At 50.9% G+C, this 25,301-nt stretch overlaps 3 protein-coding genes across 3 annotated transcripts; 2 read left to right on the top strand and 1 right to left on the bottom strand.

Moving 5' to 3' along the window:
* Window positions 1-343: 343 nt before the first annotated feature.
* On the top strand, window positions 344-7,632 carry LPCAT4 (lysophosphatidylcholine acyltransferase 4). Its single transcript, XM_021695413.1, has 14 exons — window positions 344-544; window positions 1,768-1,910; window positions 2,245-2,465; window positions 2,843-2,955; window positions 3,073-3,133; window positions 3,430-3,488; window positions 3,678-3,712; window positions 4,257-4,311; window positions 4,459-4,541; window positions 4,793-4,918; window positions 5,250-5,382; window positions 6,516-6,614; window positions 6,937-7,093; window positions 7,363-7,632. Exons 1-14 carry the CDS (start codon window positions 431-433, stop codon window positions 7,515-7,517), a joined length of 1,554 nt encoding a protein of 517 aa, XP_021551088.1. The 5' UTR covers window positions 344-430; the 3' UTR covers window positions 7,518-7,632.
* Window positions 7,633-8,860: 1,228 nt separating this feature from the next.
* NUTM1 (NUT midline carcinoma family member 1) lies at window positions 8,861-18,159 on the bottom strand. The gene is made up of 7 exons (XM_021695538.1): window positions 18,129-18,159; window positions 15,755-16,454; window positions 13,679-13,807; window positions 12,439-12,578; window positions 11,659-11,948; window positions 11,246-11,362; window positions 8,861-10,894 (listed from the first exon to the last, which is right to left on the bottom strand). Exons 1-7 carry the CDS (start codon window positions 18,142-18,144, stop codon window positions 8,861-8,863), a joined length of 3,426 nt encoding a protein of 1,141 aa, XP_021551213.1. The 5' UTR covers window positions 18,145-18,159.
* A 2,250-nt stretch (window positions 18,160-20,409) lies between these two features.
* NOP10 (NOP10 ribonucleoprotein) lies at window positions 20,410-21,214 on the top strand. Its single transcript, XM_021695547.1, has 2 exons — window positions 20,410-20,537; window positions 20,846-21,214. The coding sequence occupies exons 1-2, from the start codon at window positions 20,484-20,486 to the stop codon at window positions 20,984-20,986; spliced, it is 195 nt and encodes a 64-aa protein (XP_021551222.1). The 5' UTR covers window positions 20,410-20,483; the 3' UTR covers window positions 20,987-21,214.
* Window positions 21,215-25,301: the final 4,087 nt, after the last annotated feature.

Below are 25,301 nucleotides of genomic sequence, written 5' to 3' on the forward strand. Positions count from 1 at the left end.
GACCTCGACGCCCGGGCGGGGTCGAAGGACGCTCTCAGCTCCGCGCCCACCTCGTGTCCCCAAGCCCGCTCCGAGCCGGAGGCCTGCGGGGAGGCGCCGGCCCGGTGTTCCGAAAGGAACGCCCGGAGGGCCAGGCCCGGGGTCAGCACGCCCCGGCATCCGGCCGCCGCCGAACAATGGCCGGAGGGGCTGCGGCAGGCACGGCGGGCGCGACGGGCGCGAAGGTGCAGGGGCGCCCGGGCGCTGGAAGCCCCGCCCCTCGGCCGGCTCCCTGACAACGCGGGCCGGGCCGCGCCGCCTGCTCCCCGCCCCTCGGCGCCCGGCACCAGGCGGGGCCCCGGCCGGAGCGCTGCAGCCGCAGCCGCTGCTTTGCAGAGCGGGGCCCGGGGTCGGGGCCGGGGCACCCTCGCTCCCACCTTCTTCCGCCGCTATGAGCCAGGGAAGTCCGGGGGACTGGGCCCCCCTCGACCCCACCCCCGGGCCCCCAGCGCCCCCCAACCCCTTCGTGCATGAGTTACATCTCTCCCGCCTCCAGAGGGTTAAGGTAAAGTGTGAGCGGGGGGCGTCGGGAGGACTCGTGGGGGTAGGAAAAGGAGGCCGTTTAGAGCCCAGGCAAAGATGGGGATGCCTATCCGGAAAAGAGGTGGGCGAGAGGCTTGCGGGGAGGGTGTCCGGGGGAGCGCACGTGGGGGCGACGGGGGTGGGCGAGAAGTCCTTGGAGAGGGCCCGGGCTTGGGCGATGGATAGCTCTAAGGTGTGGAAGAATTGACTAGGTGAGGATAGAGGACTGCAGGAGACCCAGGGGTAGGGGAGATGGAAGAAGATACTGGGAAATGCGGTTTACATCCTGCGGAGACCGATGAACTAGGATGGAGGTGGAGGCTACGGAAAGCCGGGGGTGGGGGCAGGGGCGTGCTGAGTGCTTCTTCGAGGCTCTGAATTAGAGGGAAGACGTCTCTAGACCCATAGCCTGCGCCCCTTTGCCGATCCAACACCCCCCCTCTTTCCGCTCCACCCCCCTCCCCGCACTGCAGCACCTCCTGGTGGGGGTAGGGAGGCTGAGAAGGGGGCTGGCTACAGGAAGTGGAGAGCCGCACTAGCCTAGGGGAACTGGGGAAGGGAGTGTCCAAGGTTTCTGCACCCTCACCGCCCCTGAGGCTGGCTCGTGGGGCTCAGTTTGTTTACCTGCACTCTCCCCAGGGCATCCCTAGCAGTCACCCTGGCTCCTGGCAACCCCTGCCCTGCGGAGTAGGGCCGCGCTCTTCTCCCCCACCCCACCCCCCAGGCCTAGGGGAGTGCTGTTGAGTGGAACTAGACTGGCCTGGGCCTAAAAAGTGGACCTCTGTGTGTTCCAACTCTACTACCTCCGAGGGCCAAAGTAGAAAGAACTATGCACCTGGTTCCTCTTGGACATAGGAGCTATTTATGGAATGCGAGGTGGGGGAGGGACTATCTCCAGCCTACTCTCCATCAAGCACTGTGCTGGGCGCCTCCACAGGGGTTATCATTAAAAGCTCTTAACAGCCTTACCAAGTGATAGATGCGTTTTATGATTAAAAAAATCAGGTCCGATCCTAATAATGAGGCCCCTGATCCTATTAATCCTTTATCCTCTCCCCTTGGATTCCCGCCCCATCTTCTGTTCCCACACCACCTGTCTCCTGATCCACAGGGGGTGATGGCTCTCTGCTTCATCCTTGTGGGAGAAGGGAAGCAATGGAGAGTGTCTCCCAATCCTGAAGTGGTATTTTCTCCCACCCTCTGCAGTTCTGCCTCCTGGGGGCACTGTTGGCCCCCATCCGAGTGCTTCTGGCCTTTATTGTCCTCTTTCTCCTCTGGCCCTTTGCCTGGCTGCAAGTAGCTGGTCTTACGGAGGAGCAGCTTCAGGAGCCAATTACAGGATGGAGGAAGTAAGTGGGGGATCAGCCCCCAGAGACCCTACTTCTCACTTCTCTTCCCTATTACCCATTCTGCTCCCTCTTTGAGAAGAAACGGAGGGAGGGTTCTGAAGCTCTGCTACCCAGCCTAGGTAGGTGAGATGAGTCAGCCAGGCTCAGACCTGGTACCCAGGACCTTAGCTCGAAGTGATGCACCCTGATATGTCCCAAAGCAGGCAGACTTCAGCCCCTTGGCAGAGGAATAGAGGACAAGAGAAAGGCAGCGGCTTTTCTGGGTGCCTAAGCCTGGGGGGGTGAGTGAGGGACGGAATCACCGCCTCTGCTGATGCCCAGCCTTGTCCTGCAGGACTGTGTGCCACAACGGGGTGCTGGGCCTCAGCCGCCTGCTCTTTTTCCTGCTGGGTTTTCTTCGAATTCGCGTTCGGGGACAGCGGGCCTCTCGCCTTCAAGCCCCTGTCCTTGTTGCCGCTCCCCACTCTACTTTCTTTGACCCCATTGTTCTGCTGCCCTGTGACCTGCCCAAGGTTGTGTCCCGAGCTGAGAACCTTTCCGTGCCTGTCATTGGAGGTGAGAGAGCATAAAAGGGGTGAAGGGGAGAGATGACAACTGAGCAAAAAAGGCAGGAATCAGGGATGCTCTGGAGAGAAGAACTGGCCTCAAGGGGGAAGGGAGAGGTTAGAAGGGAAATCAACGGTTGCTGGCAAATGAGATGCAAATGGATACTGTTTGTGAACCAACCCCTTAGATTCTGAGGGCTGGTGCTTAGAGGTGTTGGAAGGACCTCTGATCACTTGCCTAAAAGGACCAACACACAATAAAAGGAGGGTCCTCGGGGCAGAGAGATCACTGCGAAGCATCTCCTGCTGTTGAGGAAGGGGAGGCTGCAGGTATTAATGCCCCTGGGTAGGAACCAAGTGACTCCTTGTATCCTCTCTGGACCCCAGCCCTTCTTCGCTTCAACCAAGCCATCCTAGTATCCCGGCAGGACCCGGCTTCTCGGCGCAGAGTGGTGGAGGAGGTCCGAAGGCGGGCTACCTCAGGAGGCAAGTGGCCCCAGGTGGGTAAGGGTCGCAAGATCTCACCTTTTATGTGCTCCCAAAGAGGCTTCTCTTTCCTCTCTTCCCTTCAGGCAACCCCACCTCATTCTGGTCCCTCGGGGTTTTTTTCCCCCCAGGTACTATTCTTTCCTGAGGGCACCTGTTCCAACAAGAAGGCTTTGCTTAAATTCAAACCAGGTGAATAAAATGATAGTGGGTGGTAGGGCTGAAGAAAAAAGGAGCCCCAGATTTGGAGGGGGACTCTGGAATAACCCAAGAAGTGGAGCGGGGATCCTGGGGAAGAGAGACAGGGAACTTCCTAGCTGACACTGAAAAGTCTCTAGGAGTCAGAAAGAAAATTACAAATGAAATGGAGCCAGGCCAGATATCATTTCAGAACTGTCCCAGACCCTGACACTTGGTGCCTTCTAGCTACCTCCATGAACTAACCTCTGCCTGGGGGGTGGGGGGTGGGGGGTGGAAATGGGATTCAGGAGCCTTCATTGCCGGGGTTCCTGTGCAACCTGTCCTCATCCGATACCCCAACAGTCTGGTGAGTCTGAGTCCAAGAGAGGAGGTGGGGGAGCCCAAATCCACCCTAAATCAGTGAAAACTTCTAGTGTCGCCGTGGGATGTGCACATGGGGCGGGGGTGGGGTCAGGGCCTCTGCCCAAAGAGGATTGGCCAAGCTCCAGGGAAAGAGAGTAATGCCTTTCTCCCCTCACCTCTGCTTCTCCTCTAGGACACCACCAGCTGGGCATGGAGGGGCCCTGGAGTGTGAGTCTTGGTGTTCCTGGGGTGAGGGTGGGGGGCAGGGCCCATCAGAGATTTCCTGGCCCATCTTCCAATCTCCAGACAAGGCAAATGGACCTTCTTCACTGTCAGATTGAGAGAACTCTAGAGAAGAGGGTGCCTGTTTCCCTGTTTTGTTCTCATTTCCCGATGTAATCTGGAAGTGCTTTCAGCCATCCCACCTCATCATTCCTGCTGTGACTATAGCTCCTTTGAACTCAGCGTCCAGTGTTTCTGAGCGATCTCCCTCAGTCCTCCCTTGAGAGCCAGCACGGTTGCCTCCCCTTGTCTGCGGTTACTCATACCTCTTCTCTGGCAGTTCCTCCTCACGCCTGTCCCTGCCATGCTCTCACTTTCCCTACCAGCTTCGGGCCCTTCCCTCTGTCTCCCAACTGCATATTTACCCAGCTCACTGTGTGGTTAGGGATCCGTTTTTATATGAATGGGCAGAACTCTCCCACTCCCCTCCTCAGGGTGGGGGGCCCCATACTTAGGGATTGGTGAGCATCTGAGGTCTCTCTTCTCTTAGACTGAAAGTCCTCTGGCTCACAGCCTCTCAGCCCTGCAGCATCGTGGATGTGGAGGTATGACACCTCCCCCACCTCCCCAACGCCACTGTGGGTGGGGAGGGGAATGGGCATTAGCTGACCCCTGAAGGGAAAAGAGGGTGGGAGTGCTCACCCATAGCTTGAGGTCCTGATGAGGTGTGTGTGTGTGTGTGTTTGTTTCAGTTCCTCCCTGTGTACCACCCCAGCCCGGAGGAGAGCAGGAACCCCACCCTCTATGCCAACAATGTCCAGAGGGTAATGGCACAGTGAGTATCCCACAAAATATTTCCTGGAGCAGATACACAGGACATAGGAAGCACAGCAGTGGGTGGAGGGCTGAGGTTCCAAGGCAAAGATGGGGGAGTGGGCAGTGGGATGGGCTCTGCACAGCTGAGACGGGGGGTGGTTAAAGGGGCCTGGTCTCCTCCCTGTTCAGCAGCCCAGACTCGGTAATGAGCCCTCAGAAGACTCTTCTTCCTTGTTCCCCCACTCCGTTCCATCGCTCTTCATCCTGTAGGGCCCTGGGCATTCCAGCCACTGAGTGTGAGTTTGTGGGGAGCTTGCCCGTGATCGTGGTGGGCCGGCTGAAGGTCTCACTGGAGCCGCAGCTCTGGGAACTGGGAAAGGTGCTTCGGAAGGCTGGGTAGGTGACCTTGAATGTAACGGTATGGGCAGTGTCACGGATAGAAAAAAAGAGAAATGGGAAGAAGGAAGGAAAGTCTTAAAAAAGAAATAAGTGGGAAGGTAGAGGATTTTTTTTTAAGATAATGGAGTAAAAGGAAGGAGGTAAAAAGAAAGGGAAAGATATATAATAAGCCCAGTGAGAAAAGGAAGAATGGCTCTCAAAGGACTGTGAGTTAGAGTCCATCTTAGAAAAACACCAGATATACCTGTGCTGGGGGAACTCTTGGGGCTGGGGCCAAGGCCCAGGAAGAAGCTGAGTAAACTCCCTGCCTTCAACAATTCCATTGTAGGCTGTCCCCTGGCCGTGTGAACGCTGGGGCAGAGCCAGGCCGGAGTCGAATGATCAGCCAGGAAGAGTTTGCCAGGCAGCTACAGCTCTCTGACCCCCAGACGGTGGCTGGAGCCTTCAGCTACTTCCAGCAGGTAAAGGAGCTGGGACTCATAGGTCAGAACCCAGGCCCTGCTCTCCAGGCTGATGTGCTCAGGCTTTAAGGATACTATCCAATTGGCCACATGGGTGGCCAGTTTGGAACCTGCCCTGGATGTTCTAACAGCCATTGTTGGATGGTCATCTCCTGAGATCCGCTGGGGGATTCGTTTTTTATAGAGTATCCAGTGCACTGAAGAGCAATGTTATCATTGTTGTGGGAAGGAACAAGGAAGAAATAATTGATCAGTGAGGTCCATAAGTTTCTGAAGCCACTTTAGAGATTAGCAAAGATGGGGGGACCATAAAACCTTGTGGGGCACCTCCGAGTGGTGGGAAGATGACATACAGAAAACATGGGACGGGTTAGACGGGTTTGAGACTCAGAGATCTTTGCAGTACTTTTTAAAAATAAACCATAGCTTCTCTAGGGGATTCCTGAACTATCTCAAGAATTTTGGCACTCCATAGATTTCCTGGAACTTAACCAAGTTTTCCTGTTGAATTATAATAATCCCAGAAGATTCTTAATGTTCGCAAACAACCACCACTGGCCCCAGAGAGCTCTTCTTGGTTTAAGATACTTAACATCATGGCTCTCAACATCCTCTAAAGGGACAGAGAGTGTTGATTCCTTAGATTGGGGCCGACTGTGTCTGAAAGGAGCTTCTCCACTTAGCCTATAGCAGAGCAGAACCAAAACTGGAATAGCATGGTTTCACCAGGGCAGGCATCCTCCTTGGGGTTTTTTTGGTAAGAAATTACGCCAGTGGGCCCTTTTTAGTGTGTTGGACCAGTTCTCCAGCATAGGCTGAGTCAGCTGAGAACCAGTTTTTCCAGCTTGGGGTATATCAGAAATTTGATGGTAACTTCAGCATTCCTGAGGGATTCCCTAACATTAACAGGAGATCCCTTTCAGGAGAGCTTCGTCACCAGGTGACATGGAGAGAGCTTGAGCGAACCCATGACCTGAGAGAAATCCTGGGAATCCTGGAGAGTGTAGAGCTCACAGCTCTGAGGGAAGCAGACACAAGGGTCATCCCTGTGCCTGCTGAGAAGAGGGAGGAGCCAAAACCCAGGGCAGGAGGGAGGACGTTGGTCCTCATCCTGCCCTGGTTTCTCCCTCCAGGATGCCCAAGGTTTGGTGGACTTTCGAGATGTGGCCTTGGCCCTGGCAGCTCTGGATGGGGGCAGGAGCCTGGACGAGCTGACCCGCCTGGCCTTTGAGGTATCAGAGAGGTGGGGGGGACATGTGGCCATGCCTACCCCACCCAGAGGCTTCTGTGGGGTGCTGCTCCCAGTAGCTTCTAGATAGTAGGTGCTCAGTATCCACCCCAGTGCCCCAGTGTTGAGACCTGCCTGAGAACAGGGCAAGGGCAGCAGCTGTGAGTTTTTAGTTCTGCACAAAGGGCTGAGTGGGGTGGCAGGGAGTCAGGGAGGGCCTGTACTCTGCACTCTCGGAAGAGGAGGAACCCATCAGGCAGACCTGCAGGGCGGTATGGGGCCATGGCAGGAAGACAGGGCTTGACTTGCATCCCTTTCTGTGCCAGCTCTTTGCCGAGGAGCAAGCAGAGGGGCCTGGCCGCCTGCTGTACAGACACGGCTTCAGCACCATCCTGCACCTACTGCTGGGCTCACCCCGCCCTGCTGCTGCGACTTTGCATGCTGAGCTGTGCCAGGCGGGACCCCACCAAGGCCTCTCCCTCTGTGAGTCACTGCCTTCTCTGCCAAGAGGGCTTGGGCCACCATCAGCACTGGGCTGGGAGGGGACAAGGGCTGGGGAGCGGGGCGGGGCGGAGGGGAGTGGGGGGGGCAGGGTTCATCCTCTGAGAGGTGAGGACGGAAGCTTGGATTTGAGAAGTGAAACAGGGATGAGAGGGACAGGACATAACCAATTCTGAAAAAGAACAGGGCCGCCCTCTTCCCCTCCTCCTTAGATCCTCTGGCCTTTTGCCTTCTCACTCTTGCCTGTCCAGGTCAGTTCCAGGCCTTCTCCCTCCACGACCCGCTCCACGGGAAGCTCTTCAACACCTACCTGCGCCCCTCCCCGAAACCACAGGCCTCCGTCCCCGGCAGCCCCATGGCTCTGGCCAACGGGACTGTGCCAGCGCCCAAGCAGAAGGGCGACTGAGCGCCTCGATGTCCCCAGCTCGCCTCCGGCCTGTTTCTGCTCCTGCTTGATTTTTTTGTTATTGTTGTTGTGTTTTGTTTTGTTTTTTTTTAAGTTGATTTTCGTTTTTTGTTTGTTTGGGTATTTTTTTTTTTGTAAAAAACTATTTTATATATAAATCTAAATATATATCTATTTAAAAAAAATAAGGCTGTTACATTGATAGTATCAGGTGGGAACCAAAGGGATTAATGGTTGCAGGCTGCCCATTGGACGATCCCGGAGGTTCCCAGAGTCAGTCCTCTTGGCCATTGCTGGGTGAATCCTCACTTCCAGCTGGACTAGATGGGGCTCTTTCCTGCACAGAAATCATGCCGATGTCAAAGCCTCCCCTTCTGTTGTCATAACCCTATATATGCGCGCGCACACACACACACACACACACATGCACATTTTAACAAGCTTCCTCATGAACCTTTTCAGCCTATTCCCTCTTGTTCTGTCCTCATTAGAGATTAAAAAATAGCTAACTACCATTTTATATTTAATAATCCCACTGAGAATGATTCCCCCTCATGGTGGGAGCAGAGAGCTGTGTCCGCAGCAGCCAAGAGTCTGCCCTGCAGCTCAGACCAGCCTCAGGAGGGTGTTCTTTTGCCAGGGGATGGATGAGTGGAGGACATTTAAGTCCCTTCTGTCCAGCCTCTTCAAGGAAGGGGGAAAGAAAACAAGCCCCCCCCCCAAAAAAGGTGCTGTCTAGACAGAGTTATGGAAAACTAATTAGATTTAGGAAATTAGATCTCTAACCCAGAGATCTGACAGGTTAAAAAAAAAAAGGCATCTTTCCATCTTACAGACTTTCAAAGGGAGACATAATGTGGCCTGTCCCGAGAAGCACTCCCCAGCATCAAGTCTAGGCTTTTCCTGAGGGGGAGGGATAAAGGGATCACTGGGGGCTTCTCAGGACAGGAGCTCATCAGGGAGCATGGATAAGGCTGGAGAATGGAGTGGTATTTAGATCCAGGAAATCTGGAGCCCCCCTCCACCTCTTTTTCAGCACCTCACCCCACCTAGCAGTGAAGACATGAATATGAAAGGGCACGTTGCAAGCATTTTCCAACAACCAGAAAATCTTTATTTTTCTTTGCGCCATACAACTTCCAAAGGTACTCCTCCACCTCCCACCAAGGGGACCGCCTCCAGCCTAGCCAGTGTGACCTCCCCACACTCGCTACTTTTGCAGAACAACAAAATAACATGGGGTTGAGAACCAGTCTCTGCTGGTGTGCAGCTGGGATGAAATCTACTCTGGGGGCCCCCACGTTTAGGGATCAGCAGGTGGGGTAGGAGGGTCCTGCTGTCCCCTACTGACTACGCCGACGTTTCTTCCTTCGGCCAGTGACAAAAGTGTCACGCCGCCTTTTACGAGGCTGTGAGGCTCGAACCACTCCCAGAGCCAGGGGTTTCTCCCCAGAGATGCCAAGGTCAGCTCCCTGGTAGGGCCTCTTTTCGGCAGGAGATACACCTCCACTGAGAGTTCTCTTCCCAGACTTGGCAACGGGATGTGGAGACTGGCCAAGGCCTCTCGCCTCAGCAGAGAGGGAGTGGGATGCTCTCTGGACCCCCCGCCCTCCTGTCGAGGGCAGGCCTGAGGCAGGGTGAAGACTGAAGGGAGGCCCCCTTGGTGGCGACAGGCTAAGTTTTGAGGCCAAGAGGTAGGCAAAGCTGGAGAGTTCCTCATCCTCCCCCTCCTCCCCCTCCCGCTCCTCGTCCTTCCCTTTGGCCCCGTCCGTTGAGCTGCATGTTTTACTGACAGGAGAGCTTTCTGTCAGAACTAAGGCATCCCTGGCCCCCCTTCTAGAGGAAGTGCTTCCAAGGCCCTGGCAAGGAGATGTTGATTTGGGGGTCCCATGTGCGTGAGGCTCTTGATTCCCTGGTAAGGGAGCAAGGTCTTCAGGCTTGGATAAATCAGTATCCTCCCTGCCCTCTCCTTGGGGGTCATAGGAGTTAAAATTTGGTGGGTGGGTATCCTCACAGACCGCTAGCTGGAGGCCACAGGCATCTCCAATATCTAGTATGGTGACATGTTCTGTGGTTTCCAACAGAGGAGAGACAGAATGGCCTCTGCTTCCCACCTCCAGGCTGGCCTGAGGGAAGGGGGACATACCCTGGGTCCCCAGCACAGGGATATTGCCTTGACAGGCAGGCTGAAGGGTTTCTTTGGGAACCCCCGGTGTGGGCACGCGGATACCACTTTCCAGCAAAGAGGGGCAATCTTCAGCCCACAGATCGCTGGGATCCCCTGTAGCCTCAGGGCTCTGTTCTCCAGTTTCCTCAGGCCTCACGAATGGGCCGCTGGCCCTCAGAGGTCCCGGAGGGCTGCAGTGGTCCGCCTCCTGCAGGGCGGCCATGCCCTCTGTGCCTCCGCAGGGAATGGCACTGCGCCCCCCATCCCCAGGCGCTGCGGTCTCCCCAGGACCCAGAGGAATGTTGCTTCTGGAGCCCAGTACCTGGCAGCCTCCCCGATGCTCAGTGACACATTCCCCATCGTGGAAGTTCTCTATGACCTCCTCAATTTGTAAGGGCAACTCCAAGGCCACGGCATCCAGCTCACTGCTCAGCCAAAGTCCTGGACTGAGAGAGGCTCCGTCCCCCTCCCTGTCAGCAGCTGCTCTAGGGTACAGGTTCTGATCATAACCCTGAACCACGGGAGGACCTTTGTCATCTCCCCACATGGCTCCCGAAGAGCCTTCCTGGGGCACTGCTAGTGGCTCAGTCCCTTGAGGAAGCACTCCAAGACCCCCTAGCTGCTGGCCTGTCTGCAACCCCAGGACCCGCTTTTCTAACCCCTGTCCTTGCAGGAGAGCAAGCTCTTCGAGTCCCACATCCAAATGGGGAACTATCTCAGGCTGGCGGCCTTCCTGCCAACAAAGGGGCAGAGTCTCAGAAGTTCTGTCAGCCACCAGGGGGTGCCCGGGAGACCTAGCCCCTCCCAGGTGGTCGTCCTGAGGTGGGGATATTTGATTTGCTGTCTTCCCGGCCCCTCTTTCCTCTGTATTTAAGGACCCTCGAGTTCCCGGTGGAGCTGTAGGTTCTAGCTGCAGGTCCCAGCTGCTGGGGGACGGCACGGTGTCCCTGTCTCTGCGCACACCCCTCGGGCCATCTAGGGCCCGCTCCTGCCCACCATGCTCTTCTCTCACCCGTTTTCCTGGAGAAGTAGCCTTTCCAAGGCGAACGGTGCCCCCAGCCACCCGCGGCCCAGGTGAGGGCCGAAGCCGCCCACCCCCATCTTCATCCTCCTCAGAAACAGAAGGACTGGAGTCTGATTGAGCTCCACTGCAACTAGGAGGGGCCTCTGCATCCTCCTCTTCCAAGGCCAGGAGTCTCTTCTGGACCAGCTGGAAGGAGAGGGGACAAACATTGGCCGTGAGAAGGGGTGGCTGAGGGGATGGTGAGGAGATGGTACTTGGGACAGGGCAGGGAATGCAAGTAAATGGCCTAAGTCACGGTATCAGAAACAGATACCATAGCTCTTCTCTTCCGCCTTCTTGGGTCTTATTCCCATGCTTTGACCCCTTATGCTTGCTCCCCTTTTCCTGTGTTTCCACAGTCTCTTGCCTACTTGTTCTGCACCGGAATCCCAATCCTCAAGCTGTCTGTCTCCAGAAGTCATACCAACCAAGACAGCGTAAGGTTAGGTAAAATCACGCAAGCTGCTTATTCTGACATTTCCTACCTCCCAGGTTTACCTGGGCAAGACTGAGTCCTTCCTCTTGCTCTAGCTCCTCAGTTAAGGCCAGTGGGTCCCTCTGCTGTTCTGGGGACAGCAGATCTGCCAGAAACCGAGGATGAATGACGGCCTCCACCTGGGGAACAGAAGAAAACGGTGATCGGAGTCCCTGACAGGAAGTAACCTGGAAACCAAGAGGCTCTAGAGAAGAAGCCATGTGTCCCCCTCCCCCAGCCCTTCCCCGGGGTTGTTATTAACCATGACCACCACCAGCTGTACACATTCACATGTGTCCATGCATGCACACACATTTCTCAGTAGGAAGACAGCCTAGTTCCTAACTGCCTCGAGAAAAACCCTAAGTCGTTAGTCCCCTGGAGTTTCGAACCCAGGATCTGCTAGAAACCAGACAGACACCCAGGTCCAGCCCACCTTGGAGACAAAGATCTCCTGAGAACAAAGCTCATCGATGTAGCTTAGGAGGCCTGGATCTGGATACATCCCTTCCTCCTCCTGCTGCTGCTGTTCTTCCTCTTCCTGTTTTCCATCTGCTGCCCCGATGGCCAACTGACTCCCCACCAGCCTGTCCATGATGTCAGCATACTCCTTCACAGCTTCCGGGGGGATCTCCTTGGGGGCCTCAGGAACCGGAGGCCTCTGTGTTTTGCGCTGCCGCCGGCGGGGGGCCCGTGCCTTGGAAGCCGCCTTTTTGGGAATGTACGCTAAGGGAAGAGACGCAAAGGAGGAATGGCGGGTGGCACAGGGACTGTGGCTTCTGCCTCCCAACCCTGGGTTGGTCAGGGCAGCAATCCGGGTACGCTGGAAGGACGACAGGCTGGATCAGGCCTGAAATGGGACCAGCCGTGGGAGCAGATTGTGGAGCTGGAGGGTCCAAGACAGTGCCTGCGTGAGGCATCTGGAAACCCCTGAAATTCCAAGCAGTCCTCTGATCCAGCCCCCATTTCTTAGGTATTATGCCCTCCTGTACAGCCTGTTAGAGAGTAGTCGGTTTACTTGGCCAAGATCAGTTTGGGACAAAGGGAACCTGGGAAGCCAGCCTCCTATGTATGTCCGGCTCAGAACATCACTGCCACCCCCCAGAGGGATAGTGACAGAAGCAGGGCCAATGCCTTCCCTAGTGCATGACTGCCCTGCGCACACCTCCCTTTGAGCCTTGGGCCCCAGGCTCCGGTTGGAATGGGGTAGTCTTACCTGGCTGCTGGCTAACCTCAGGGGCGAGGATCCCTGGAGGGTCGAGTTTCAGGGGGGCTGTGGGAGGCAGGCACTGGGACCCATTCGTCAGCTGTGTGTTCTGAATCTGCATCTCCTCTTCGGCCTCAAACTCCATGAACCTGCAGAGGGTGAGGGAGGCCTGGACAGTGCCGAGAAGGCCAGACACTAGGAGGGAGCTGCTCACAGACGGCCCAGTAACCATTCCGGGGAAACCTCACAAGGTCACGACAGAGTCCCTCACGTGCAGTCATCCCTTAGGAAACTTGTTGAGAAAATGAATGTTGAGCTTCTCCAGGACAGAACCATCACTTTCACTTCTATTTCATCCCTGATCTCACCCAGCATCATGGAGGATGTACAGCAGCAATTCATACAGCCTTAAGTCAGTCAGCCCTATGCCAAAGCCTAGCAGGATCCTACCAGCCAGCGCTACAAGGCCTCATCTGCCTCTACCTACAACCCTAAAGGAGGACTGAAATCCTAAAGCAGGGCCTGGGGTTGCAGTTCAAGGCAGTTCCGACCAGGGGGCAGTGCTGAGATCCAAGTCCTGAGGCTGGAACTGGGTGTCAGGAAGAGTAATTCTAGGAGGTATGGGTCCAGAAGGGAGGAAATGGAAAGTTAAGTTTTGGAGGAAAGGGTTCATTTTCCCCAGAGTTACTTCTTTAACCAAGGCGATGGTCATGGAGAAATGAGGGATAAGAGCCAGGAGACCACTGTGGGCATCCAGGACCTTCCCCTGACCAACCTCTTTAAGTACCAAGCCCTCCTTGGGATAACAGGGTAAATGATTTTCTGTGCGACTCTTTCCAGAGGAGGAGTGGTCCCAAGGTCGGCATCAGTAGCCACCTGCTACCTGGTCAGTGAGATAGGAAAGAACCTGCCCAGTAGGGCTTACCTCCTCATTGCTAGGTCCCTTTACAAGGAATTTTTACACCAACTGGGCTCCAATCCCATTCTAAGAGCTTCAATATCAAGGACCTGTATGTATAATTCAGGATCTGGGGGAGGGAGAGCTTTCAAGGTGAGAGGACAGAAAAACCCAAGAGTCAAGGTGGTGGAAGCAGTGAGAATCCGGGAGACCCCATTCTAGTCTACACCACTCCTCTTAGTATCCCTTTTAATAAGTACCCACACACCCCGATCCACGCCTCTTACCTGCCCCCATCCATCCCTCCACTACACAGCACCCCTCAGGAGAATGAGGGTTGGTTAAACTCACTTTTCTGCCATCTCATAAAAGATCATCCGGTCAAAGTTGCTCGTGTGTTCCCACTCCTGCACAGCCCTTGGCAGTCCCTCCTCCAGGGTCATAGTGGGCTTCAGCCGGGCCAGGGAGCGAAGCACTGGGCTAAAACCCCCATTGGGTCAGTCACGTTCTACAATGTGCCCCCCCATCCACCTGTCCCGACAAACACCAACACGCACCCCCTTGTCCCTCAGCAGAGCTAACTTGCCCCCCAATCCTTGTCACATCCCACCTCTGGTTAGACTTCCAGACCCCCAACCTCCCATCCACCCATCTACCATACTGGACTGTCTTCTGGATGAAATTTTCAAATCTCACACAAAATCAGATGACTGTTTCTGCTCCCCACTTTTGAAATCAACCACCCCTAATTCTCACAGTGCTATCCTCAACTAAACATGAGAAAGAAAGCACTCATGTTATTAAATTAATGGGTTCATTATACAGTAGGCTTAACCCTGCCCAAAGGCTCTTGCTTTTCAAAAAAGGCACTACCTAACCCAAATGAATCTCTAATTAAAGGTTGTGTGGTGTTTGTGTTTGTTGGTTTTTAAGTGTTTTTGTTTTTGTTTTTTGCCTCTGGGATACCCTTCACAGACAGTCAAATATCAATACTCTTTGTATTGATATTGAAATTAAGTTTTTTATGATTCATTTTTGCCCTTCTGACTTGCCAGAGTCCTCAAGCACTGTGCCTAGAATCACCTGCTGACGCTTGTTATAATTAGGGATTTCAGCACCCCAGGATCTCGGGACTGAGTATTTTACCAACTTCCTGGGCGACTGTTACAGAGAGTCTGGGTTGCATTTTGGAGGAGCCCCTGGGCATTGAAAGCAGGAAGAGGCCAGGAGTTAGAAATCCAGCCTGCTAAGAGAACTCAGAGCCGTCTGGAGAAGGCAGGGAGCTGGTAAGGGGATCTACACCAAGGACTCTGGGGGAGCCTTTTGATTTATTCACTCCAGAGTCAGGGTGGAAAGGGAGATTCCTTTAGGAGCTCAGAGACTGGGAAAGCAAATGCACCTGTTTTTTAAATCCAGTAAAACGTGGTATGTTACATAGTGGTTTTACACAGAATGCCAAGAGTGCGGTGCAGTTAAGGGAAGCAGTGGGTCTGGGGGAGAAGAAGAGAAAATTCCCCAGATGGCTGGCTAATGACTTGGCTTTATAGACACAAAAGACAGCCCCTGACCCCTGGGGTCCTGGGCTAAGCATCCACTCACATAGACATTCTGGCCTTTTGTGAATTCTCTTCCTCTTCTCCGTTGCCTTTTTTAGAATAATAGTAATAATACTAGCAGCTTCATCTACAGGAGGCATTCTCTGTGCCAGGCGCTCTGCTAAGCACTTCACAGGTAATAACTCATTTCACCTCAGCAACCCACTGAACTTGGTATAATCATCCCCTTTCTAGATGAGAAGACTGAGGGCAAGGTAGTAAATGTGGGGCCCAGGGTCACCAATCTAGCAAGCAGTGGAACCTGGGCCATCGGTCACTAAGCCAGCTCTACCACCTCCCTATCTCAACTTGAACTCAGAAAGAAATAGCAGGTGGTGGGGCGGGGTGGCACATCCTTTGCCCGGCCCCCCACCATCCTCCACTCCTACACAAATGGTCAGGGCCCAGCACTCATGCTGCTGGTGTGGACAGCTTAACTCGATGTCAGACGGTAATAAAATAGAATGGAAGGCCCCCGTACTTGGTGTCAGAGACCTAAGCTCTACACATGGCCCCTCGCTTAAGTCACAGGAAACCTCTGGGCTTCGGTCTTCTCACCTAAACATGAGGATTACATTAATATGCTTGCCTGAACTCACAGGGTTGTGAGGATCACTTGAGAGAAGACCCCCGAAAGCTCATTATAATCTGGGAAGTGGGTAAAGAGGCTTATCACCATCATCATCATCGTTATGCTTTTGTGTTCTCATAGCCTCGCTAGCTCCCTCATGACCTGCCCTCAAGTATTCCTAGAGAGCCCAACCTCCTGTCCGGCCCAAAGTCCCCTTGTTTAAAAGCGCTAGGATAATTAATCTCCGATCTCCCCACTTACATAAGAAAGCAGGAAAGGGCTTCCGCATCGGGACTTTGAGACAAGTGCCTCCGAGCCAAGGCTTTGTAGCGCTGCCAGCGGCGGAAGTTCTCATAAACACCTTTGGAGGTATAGGAGAGGTCACCCGGTGAGGGCTTAGATTGGGCGGCCAACGGACCTCCTTCTCCGGTTGCCCTGTGTAGCCCTGGCCAAGCCTTTTCCAGGGGCACAATGGGGGCCAGCTGGGTAGCTGGTGGTAGAGCCTGAGCAGGAAGGCCTGGGAGGCCCTCCTGGCTCACCCCGACAGCCTTCGTGGGCAGAAGGGTCTTCATGTTAGAAGCTGTCATGAATTGAGGGGGAGGCCCCTCAGGGGCCCCGCAGGGAGTGCCTGAGGCAATCCAATTGAGGGCTGGCTGAGTAAGGATGAAGTTCTGAGTTTGAGAGGGCTCAGCTGGCCCCCCTTCTGTCTTGACTTTGACAATGATTCCAGCCCCATTGGGGCCAGGGCCCCCATCCCCCGTCACCAACAATGGGCTGGGGAGAGCAGAGAGCACCAGAGGGTTGCCTGGAGAGAATGCTGAAGGCATGGGAGGCTGTGGAGGCGGCTCCCAGGGTGGCTGGTCTGGTGGGCCAGCAGCAGGCTGGGGAAAGGGAATTGCAGTGAAAGGAGACAGGGCGGCACCAGGTGTCATGGTCATATCCGGTCCCGACAGTGGAGATGCTGTTGAGACGAAGAAAAAGAGGGAATGGAGTAAGAGAAAAGGAGGTCAGAGGTTAGGTCATGGGAGTTCCATTTAGTCCCTGAACAATCAGAGCACTGATTCTCAACAGGTGAGGGAAGGACTAGGGCGGGGGGACCCGCACAGTTTGCAGGTATCCCCCAAGAGATTTTGACGTCCCTTACTCCTAGGTGAGAATTATTGCCCTAGAGAAATTGCAGTGGCCCTTGGGCCCGTGAGCTCAGACTCCCTAACACATGGCAGCTAGCACCCAAGTACCTCTTAGTCCCACCCACTCCAAACACGTCCACACCACCTGAACCCTGCCCCCAGCTAGTCTGTGGTCCCTGCCACGGCTCACACAAGTGCTGTTCCCTGGAAAGTGTGTGTGGATTAGATGTTTGGTTTCCAGAAATTTTGTTATGTAACAGCCAGGAATGACTAAGAGATAAGGACCAGGAAATGGCTGAGGGGAGGGGTGGCTAAGAAAGGAGGTTTCCAGAGCTCTAAGTAGCTGCTGGACATGTTAAAATTTGGTGGTGTAGACTGTCTGTAGTCCCTCTGCTTGGAAGTCCTAATAGCAGAAATTTAGGGTCCACTATGAACAAGGCACAATGAAGTCTGAAACACAGTAGGTGCTGAGAAGGAGCTCTGTGGACTCTAGGCCAAGAACTCAAGGAAAAATACATAAAATGTGCACTTAATCAATCAGGACATGTGTCTCAGGAGTTTTAATTATCATAATAGAAGATCATTTGCCTAATTTCATACAAGTCTCCCCCCGCTCTAATAAAGAATATTCCCCTGGCAAACTAACAACACTCAGCTTCCACTTCCTGACCACGAAGGAGACATGGAATATGAGCAAACTCATTATCTCAACCACAAAGCAGAGGGCCAGGAGGATTCTGCAAAGTGAAATGGGTCTGAGGCCCGAGTTCCACAAAAGGTAGAAAAACTGAGAGCATCTCAGGGAAGCCCCATCTCGCATTCCAGTTGGAGCTATCCACCTCCCCTGGCCCTGGGAAATCAAGGGAAACTGCTCCGGGAAGTGGAAGAGAAGCCCATTCTGGGGCAAAAAGGAGCCATCAGGCTCTGAGCAGAGGCACTTAACAGTACCTTCCAGGCTAGCCTTTGGGAGGACATTTCTCTACAGACTAGGCAACAGATAACCCAGCGGAACAGTTTTGCACCTACGGTCTCCACCCACTCCACTCAGTAAGATTGAGAGTGGCTCCAGCCCAGTTCTCTCAGGGCATAATTCTAGAGCAGGCTCCAATTGCCTAAAGAAGACACAGGAATTTGGACCTTCCCCTTGAGCCCTCTCTGTGCTGCTCGCACCACACACACCCCTGCCCATGCCACACAAACATATGTTGAAGGGATTCCTCTTCCAGAGAAACAAGTCGCTAACTGCCATCCCTTTTCTATACTTAGACTTTCCCCTGAGGGGCTTTGATCTGCCTCCCAGGAGGCCCTCTTCATCCCCTAACCCAGTGTTAATGGCACAATCTCCTTCCCCAGCCTTCCCAACACTCATGACTTTGCTGGGGTCTAGTGTTCTTACAATCTCTTTAGGTCAGCCCCAAAAGCTGGTCCCCAGGTAAAGTGTCAAATCTGAATTCCCAAGGGTGTGAGCAGGTAGCCAAGAGCTTCCCCACCACTTGCAGACTTACCTCCATCTGAAGCCATCCTCTCAGGTTTGGGCACTAACCGTGGCTGTCTGGAAGACTCCAGAATGAGACAGTCAGGTCCAGGACCCAGAGAGCAACCTGGCCCCAGTAGATACACAGGGATCCAAGGAAGGGAAGATAAAGATCAGATCAAAACAGAACTAGAATCTAGGACTCAAGGCATTCTGCAGTGGGGGAGGGGAGGGGAGCAGGGGCAGAGGTAGAGAGAGATGCCAAAGGGCTCTGGTAAGTAAGCAGTAACCAGGAATTCCCTCCAAACCAGAGTATGGCAACACAACTGTTGAGTGTCTTTTTAGGGCAATTTGTAAATTCTTTCTGATTCCCAACATGACATTTTTACATCTCGGTTACTTATACATTTCTTTATATATATATATATAATATATATAAATAGTTTTATGCCCTTCAAACCCACCCAGTTCTGTAACTGACTTCCTATTAATAGCAGGTTGTGACAGACCCTAGGCTTAATTCAATGTTGTCTATATTTTCCAAACCAAATTCAGAGCATATAGTCCCTGCACTTAAGGATCAAAGAAACAGAATGTTTGAAACTAGGATTGTCTCAGAAAATCAGGGTGTATGGTTGGCTGTATGCATATCATTTCCTTAGAAAGCTGTCCTGCAGGGGCGCCTGGGTGGTTCAGTTGGTTAAGCGGCTGCCTTCCGCTGGGGTCATGATCTCAGGGTCCAGCCCTGCCAGGCTCCCTGCTCAGCTGGTGGCCCTGCTTCTCCCTCTCCCTCTGCCTGCGGCTCCCCCTGCTTGTGTTCCCTCACTCACTCTCTTTCTCTCAAATAAATAAATAAAATCTTAAAAAAAAAAAGCTGTCCTGCAGTCCCAAATAGTCCAGTACTATCAGCTCTGCAGTCCACAGGAGGTTCAGCTTACCCTTGGCTGAAAAGCACCATTCTACCAAAAACTGCCATTCAGCCTAAAATTCCAAAATCAAAAAGTCCTTTTTGTTAAATTATTTTGTTGTTTAAAATTTTTGTTAAATAATTTTAGTTTTTGAAATGGCAAGTACATTAACATGGTTCAAAAGTTCATATGCAAAACGGAATATACAGCAAGGGTCCTTCCCACTCCTTTCCTCTGGAACTGATTTCTCTCTCTCGCTCTCTCTCCTTTCTTTTTGGATCCAATTTCTTTATCCCAGAGGAAACCAATAGTATGTTTCTTGTGAATCCTTGCAGAGATATTTTATGCAGCTACAAGTAAATACAGACTATATCCTTTAAAAAAAGAAAAACGTTTTCAGGCTTTTCTTGGTTATAAAATTAACGTATGTTCCAATGTTTTTGCCATTGTAAATAATACTGTAACGATCGTCTTTGTAATATCTGGGTTCCAATTGTCATTTTTTAAAACCCAGAGTTCTATAAAGAGAATTTCTACGTTCTTTTAAAAATTCGAAATAACCTTAGGAGGTGCATCATATTATGCTATTATTAGCTACTCACCACTATAGGAAAGAGCGCTGGATTTGTGGTAAAGAGACCTGAGTTTAAATCTTGGTTCGAGGGCGCCTGGGTGGCTCAGTTGGTTGAGCGACTGCCTTCGGCTCAGGTCATGATCCTGGAGTCCCAGGATCGAGTCCCACATCGGGCTCCCTGCTCAGCAGGGAGTCTGCTTCTCCCTCTGACCCTCCCCCCTCTCATGTGCTCTCTCTCTCATTCTGTCTCTCAAATAAATAAATAAAATCTTAAAAAAAAAAAAAAAAAAACCTTTAAATCTTGGTTCGACCACTAAAATATACTTCACCAGTTTCATAAAATAACTTCACGCTCTCTTCGCTGTACCTAATATTGAATACCCATCATGCACTCTTTACCGCCAATACTTTGAAATAGGACGGGGGAACCGGATGTAAAAGAGGGGAGGGAAGAAAACTTTCTTCTTTATACCCTAAGGTAAAGGGGCTCTGAATCCTGGAGCCTTTGTTTCTCCAGGCACTAGAAACCCACTGCCTGTGAAATGGGTGTGCATCTCGGGATAAAGACAGGATTCTATTCATCAATGTTCAACTCATATCCATTCCTACCCCCCTCTAACTCCTAGCAGTGTCTTGCACACAGTGGGCACACTCCACGTGTCTCCCAACGCCAGCAATGTTGCAACTGGAAGCCAACGCCTGCAAGGTTGCAACTGGGTTGCAAGTGGGCCAAATCCTTGCACTAGTCCGCCCCCTTCTGGCCTTGGAGAGAGGCCTAAATGGACTACATTTCCCGGCAGGCCTTGAGAGAGACTTCCGGCTTTACCGGAAGGAAATTAACAAAAACGTGAGACCATCAGAAAGAGCAGCCAACGAATTTAGAACTTCTGGCTTCGGTGTGGTCATGTTTCTCCAGTATTACCTCAACGAGCAGGGAGACCGAGTCTATACGCTGAAGGTGAGAAAAAAAAAACAACAAAAAATGGGTTGTAAATGGTCATGGCAAGAAGTATAGGTGGGAGAAGCGGTTGAGACCCGCCCCCGAACTGCCTGGGTGGGTGAGGGGAACTAGCAAGCCCAGAAGCCACGAGTGGTGGAAGGAGTGTATGACTTGTTGATCTAACCGTCGCGTGTCCTGTTTTCTTGTTTACCTTTTTTCGCGCAGCCTCCTCCCCATCCCAGACTCTGTCTCCCTGATGACGCCAGTGATTGAGTTTTCCCATCACTCCTGTACTGAAATTATGTCTCTCTTTCTTCCTCGAGCAGAAGCTTGACCCTATGGGACAACAGACCTGCTCGGCGCATCCTGCTCGGTTCTCCCCAGATGACAAATACTCTCGACACCGAATCACCGTCAAGAAACGCTTCAAGGTGCTCATGACCCAGCGACCGCGCCCTGTCCTCTGAGGGCCCCCTAAACTTCATGTCTCTTCTGCTACCCCTCAGAGACTTTCCGAAACCAAGCTCTTCAAACTGTGAGCGTGGAAGCCTTCTTACCACCCTTGCTCTTTGGAATCCGGTTTCATCGTTTCCCTTGATCATGTTTGTGTAAATCGATCATGGTAGCATCCTTCTTTTGAATCTTCTTTCCATATTTTGAATCACTGCTAGGTTATTAAAATGATTTGAAAAGCTCTTATTTTGTATGTTGTGGGGAAAAAGGAGGGGTTTAAAAACAAAAAAGAGGGAGATGAGAAGGAAGAGCACCCCAGGGGTACAACAAGAGCCCTTGGAAGAAAACCTTCAGTCACTGGGGCACCTGGGTGGCTCAGTCGTTGGACGTCTGCCTTCGGCTCAGGTCATGATCCTAGGGTCCTGGGATCGAGTCCCGCATCGGGCTCCCTGCTCTGCGGGAAGCCTGCTTCTCCCCCTCCCACTCCCCCTCCTTGTATTCCTTCTCGCGCTGTGTCTCTGTCAAATAAATAAATAAAATCTTCAAAAAGAAAAAAAAACCTTCAGTCACTGCTATGGCAGTAGTGCTGTGCGGGATACGGTGTTGGGGAACCGGAAAAATGGTTCAGACTCTTCCACAACTGTCCCCATTCACTGAAAAATACCCTTGTTCTCATTTAAGTAATTTCCTGCCCCTTGAAATGACGTTTTGACTCAAAATGGAGGAGTTGCTTGAAAAATAATAGCAGGGGCGCCTGGGTGGCTCAATTTTTAAGCGTCTGCCTTCGGCTCAGGTCATGGTCCCAGGGTCCTGAGATTGAGTCCCATGTTGGGCTCCTTGCTCAGAGGGGAGCCTCCTCCCTCTCCCACTCCCCCTGCTTGTGTTGTCTAGCTCTCTCTCTCTCAAAATAAATAAAATGTTTAAAAAAAAAAAAAGAAAAATAATAACAGCTATATTGTAGAGGGAATGCAGTGAATTGGAAGTCAGGAGACCAGGATTTCTGCATAACTTTGAGAAAGTAATCAGTGTAGTCTCATTTTTCTCATCATTTCTAAGCCTTATTCCAACTTGAAATTTGATAGGATTCAGTGGTGGATAACAATATATCTACACTGTGTTGCAAATAGAACTGTTGTGAATACAAATGCCTTGATATTTATTTACTCCCCCTCCGAAAATATTCCCAGGTTTTTAGTTCTCTCCATCAAGGAATTGTCTTCTCACATACACCTAACTTTATATTCTCTTTGGCAGCCAGCTGCTTTGTGGAACTCTACATGGATCTTAATTTAGAAGATGAGGTATGAGAGATTGAAGCAGGGATTTTGCTGTTTTTTAAGCTACTGTTGGGGTTAATTAAAAAACAAACAAACAAAAAACCCCTGGGAAATTTCTTAGGACAATTCATAGTAGAGGAATGATGAGGCAAAATACTGTATGTAAGCTTTCAAAAAAATGCTAGCTTGCTTCTTCCTCTCTTTGCTAAGTTAATCAACTCATTATTTTCCAGTCTTCCCGTTTGTGGCTTTTGACATTGGATTTGAATGTTTGCCTAGTGCCACTGATTTAAAAACTGCTTTATGGAGATTGTGTTCTAATTAAACAATCTTTTTCTACGGCATCAAGATTCTAGATTCTAGAAGCAGATGTAACTTAAATCGGCATAAATTTAATTTATCAGCACGGGTCCTGGAAAGGGATAAACATTTCTCTTGGACTCTGATGTCTGACTGTCTTAGCAGAAAAGTTGAGGATAGTTGCTGACTGCTGGAAAAAAAAAATCTCTCGACTTGAGTGATAATTAATAGAAGACAAATGATTTTTGAATCACTTATGGGAATGGTAAAATGAAATTCTTGTTTCCTGTCAAGCAATTTTTAATTTCTTAGCATGTTCACTTACAGGGATTTTAAAGTGTTACCCTATCTTATTAAGGGGACAGTGATGGAAGAAATGTTAATTCTTCAATAACTGGAAAAAGGATCTGCTATGGAAACTTCTTAAACACCAAAGTCAGTAAGTGAACTCTGCTAGCAATGTTTTGTAATTTGACTGTAATTTTGTCTTTATAAGTAACCCACTACCTGCCCCCACCCCTCCCCAAAAAGATTACTATTGTTCCATGCTACCTACCTGCTGTGTAAACTGAAATGAAAAGACTTTGATCTGGAAATATTCCTAATTGAAATAGAAAAGAAAAGGTAGACTGGTTTAAATATACCAAGGACTTTTTCCTTAAAAGGTTCTCTGGATATTAACATCTGAGATATGCTCAGAAACGGAAGAAGAGAGTTTTAAGAGGTGTAGTATATTGGTATTAGGTAGTATATGTAAGTGAATGAAAATACACTGGTATGAAACAAAATTGGATGTTGCAGAAACCCACCATTTCCTTATAAATATGAGAAAGTCTATGAGAGCAGTGGGGGCTGGCCGAGCCCAGCAGGGTCAGCTGTGGAGAGTGCAGGAGCCTTGGCCACCTGGCGTCGGGTTGCTCTGCTGTGCTCCATCACCTCTTAAACATGCATCCTGACTTATCTCCACACTTGCACACTGAAGAATGCAGTGTCTTGATAAACTTGCCTCAGGAATGTCACAAACACCACAGCATTCTGAAAATTTTTTTTAAAAGATTTTATTTAGTTACTTATTTGACAGAGCATAAGCAGGGGGAGCTGCAGGGAGAGGGAGAAGCAGACTCCCACTGAGCAAGGAGACCGATTTGGGACTGGATCCCAGGACTCTGCGATCATGACCTGAACTGAAAGCAGACGTTTAACTGACTGAGCCACTCAGGCGCCCCTGTTTTATTTCATTTTATTTTATTTTATTTTATTTTATTTTAGACCTGGAGGAAACAATGAGGTACTTTTTTACTCCATTGCCAGTGTTTTCCCTACTACTGCTACCAGAATATTTTTCTTAGCATGTTTAACATACAAATAGAAGTGTTAAGTAAATTTTGACTCATCAATATTTTGTTTGAAAGTTATTTCCTATAGCTTTGATCGAGACATTTAAATTTAACAATCTGTGCCCTGGCTTTGCCTGGGTCCTTACGCCTCACAAGTGGAAATGTTTACACATCATCCTTAGCAATAGATCAGAACTGTATTGAAAACCTGAGCCAGGAAATTCTCTTTTATCAAATGACACATAAAATCCAAAGTCTGGTTAAAAAGATCCAGTAATAAAAATTAAAAAAACAAAAAACTTTTTTGAGATATACAATGTGTAAATAAGGACTAAAATGTTTAAAAAACAGAAACAAAACAAAAACACAAAACAAGAAAGATCCAGGTAACAAAATGAGAAATAAATTCCCATTTAAAATGTGAACTACCAGGCGCCTGGGTGGCTCAGTTGGTTAAGCGACTGCCTTCGGCTCAGGTCATGATCCTGGAGTCCCAGGATCGAGTCCCGCATCGGGCTCCCTGCTCGGCGGGGAGTCTGCTTCTCCCTCTGACCCTCCTCCCTCTCATACTCTCTGTCTCTCATTCTCTCTCTCTCAAAATAAATAAGTAAAATCTTTAAAAAAATAAAAATAAATAAAATGTTAACTACCTGGGGCACCTGGGTGGCTCAGTCAGTTAAGCACCTGCCTTCTTTCGGCTCAGGTCATGATCCCGGGGTCCTGGGATAGAGCCCTGTGTCAGGCTCCCTCTCCGCCAAGCTTGTGCTCTCTTTCACTATCTGTCTGTCTCTCTCAAATAAATAAATAAAATCTTTTTTATTTTTTATTTATTTATTTTTTTTTTAAAGATTTTATTTATTTATTTGAGAGAGAGAATGAGAGAGAGCACATGAGAGGGGGGAGGGTCAGAGGGAGAAGCAGACTCCCTGCCGAGCAGGGAGCCTGATGCGGGACTCAATCCAGGGACTCCAGGATCATGACCTGAGCCGAAGGCAGTCGCTTAACCAACTGAGCCACCCAGGCGCCCCTAAAATCTTTTTTAAAAACAAGATAAAATGTAAACCTCCTTAAAGTTTGATTCTTTCTCTTTAAAGCCTATGATTAACAACTCTGGCTCATAGCTTCCTGAGGAAGCAGGAAATTCACTTCCTGAGGTATTAATGTTCTTCTCAGGCAAGCCTGTTGGTCATTCAAATCTGAGGCTTTCTCTCTTTTTTTAATGAGGTATGCCTGTAATTTATTTTTCAGATTCCTCCACCGGATTAAAAAGTCTTTTTCGCATTGCATTGTCATGCTCCCTGCTCTTGGTCCTCTTTTCCATGTACTCATTCTTCAAGCATTTTCTCATCTCCTGACTGAGGTCATTGCAATGACCAAAAAAATAGCAGAATGCAGGGGCACCTGGGTGGCTCAGT

This window comes from Neomonachus schauinslandi, chromosome 9 (assembly GCF_002201575.2).
Source record: "Neomonachus schauinslandi chromosome 9, ASM220157v2, whole genome shotgun sequence".
Taxonomy (NCBI): domain Eukaryota; kingdom Metazoa; phylum Chordata; class Mammalia; order Carnivora; family Phocidae; genus Neomonachus; species Neomonachus schauinslandi.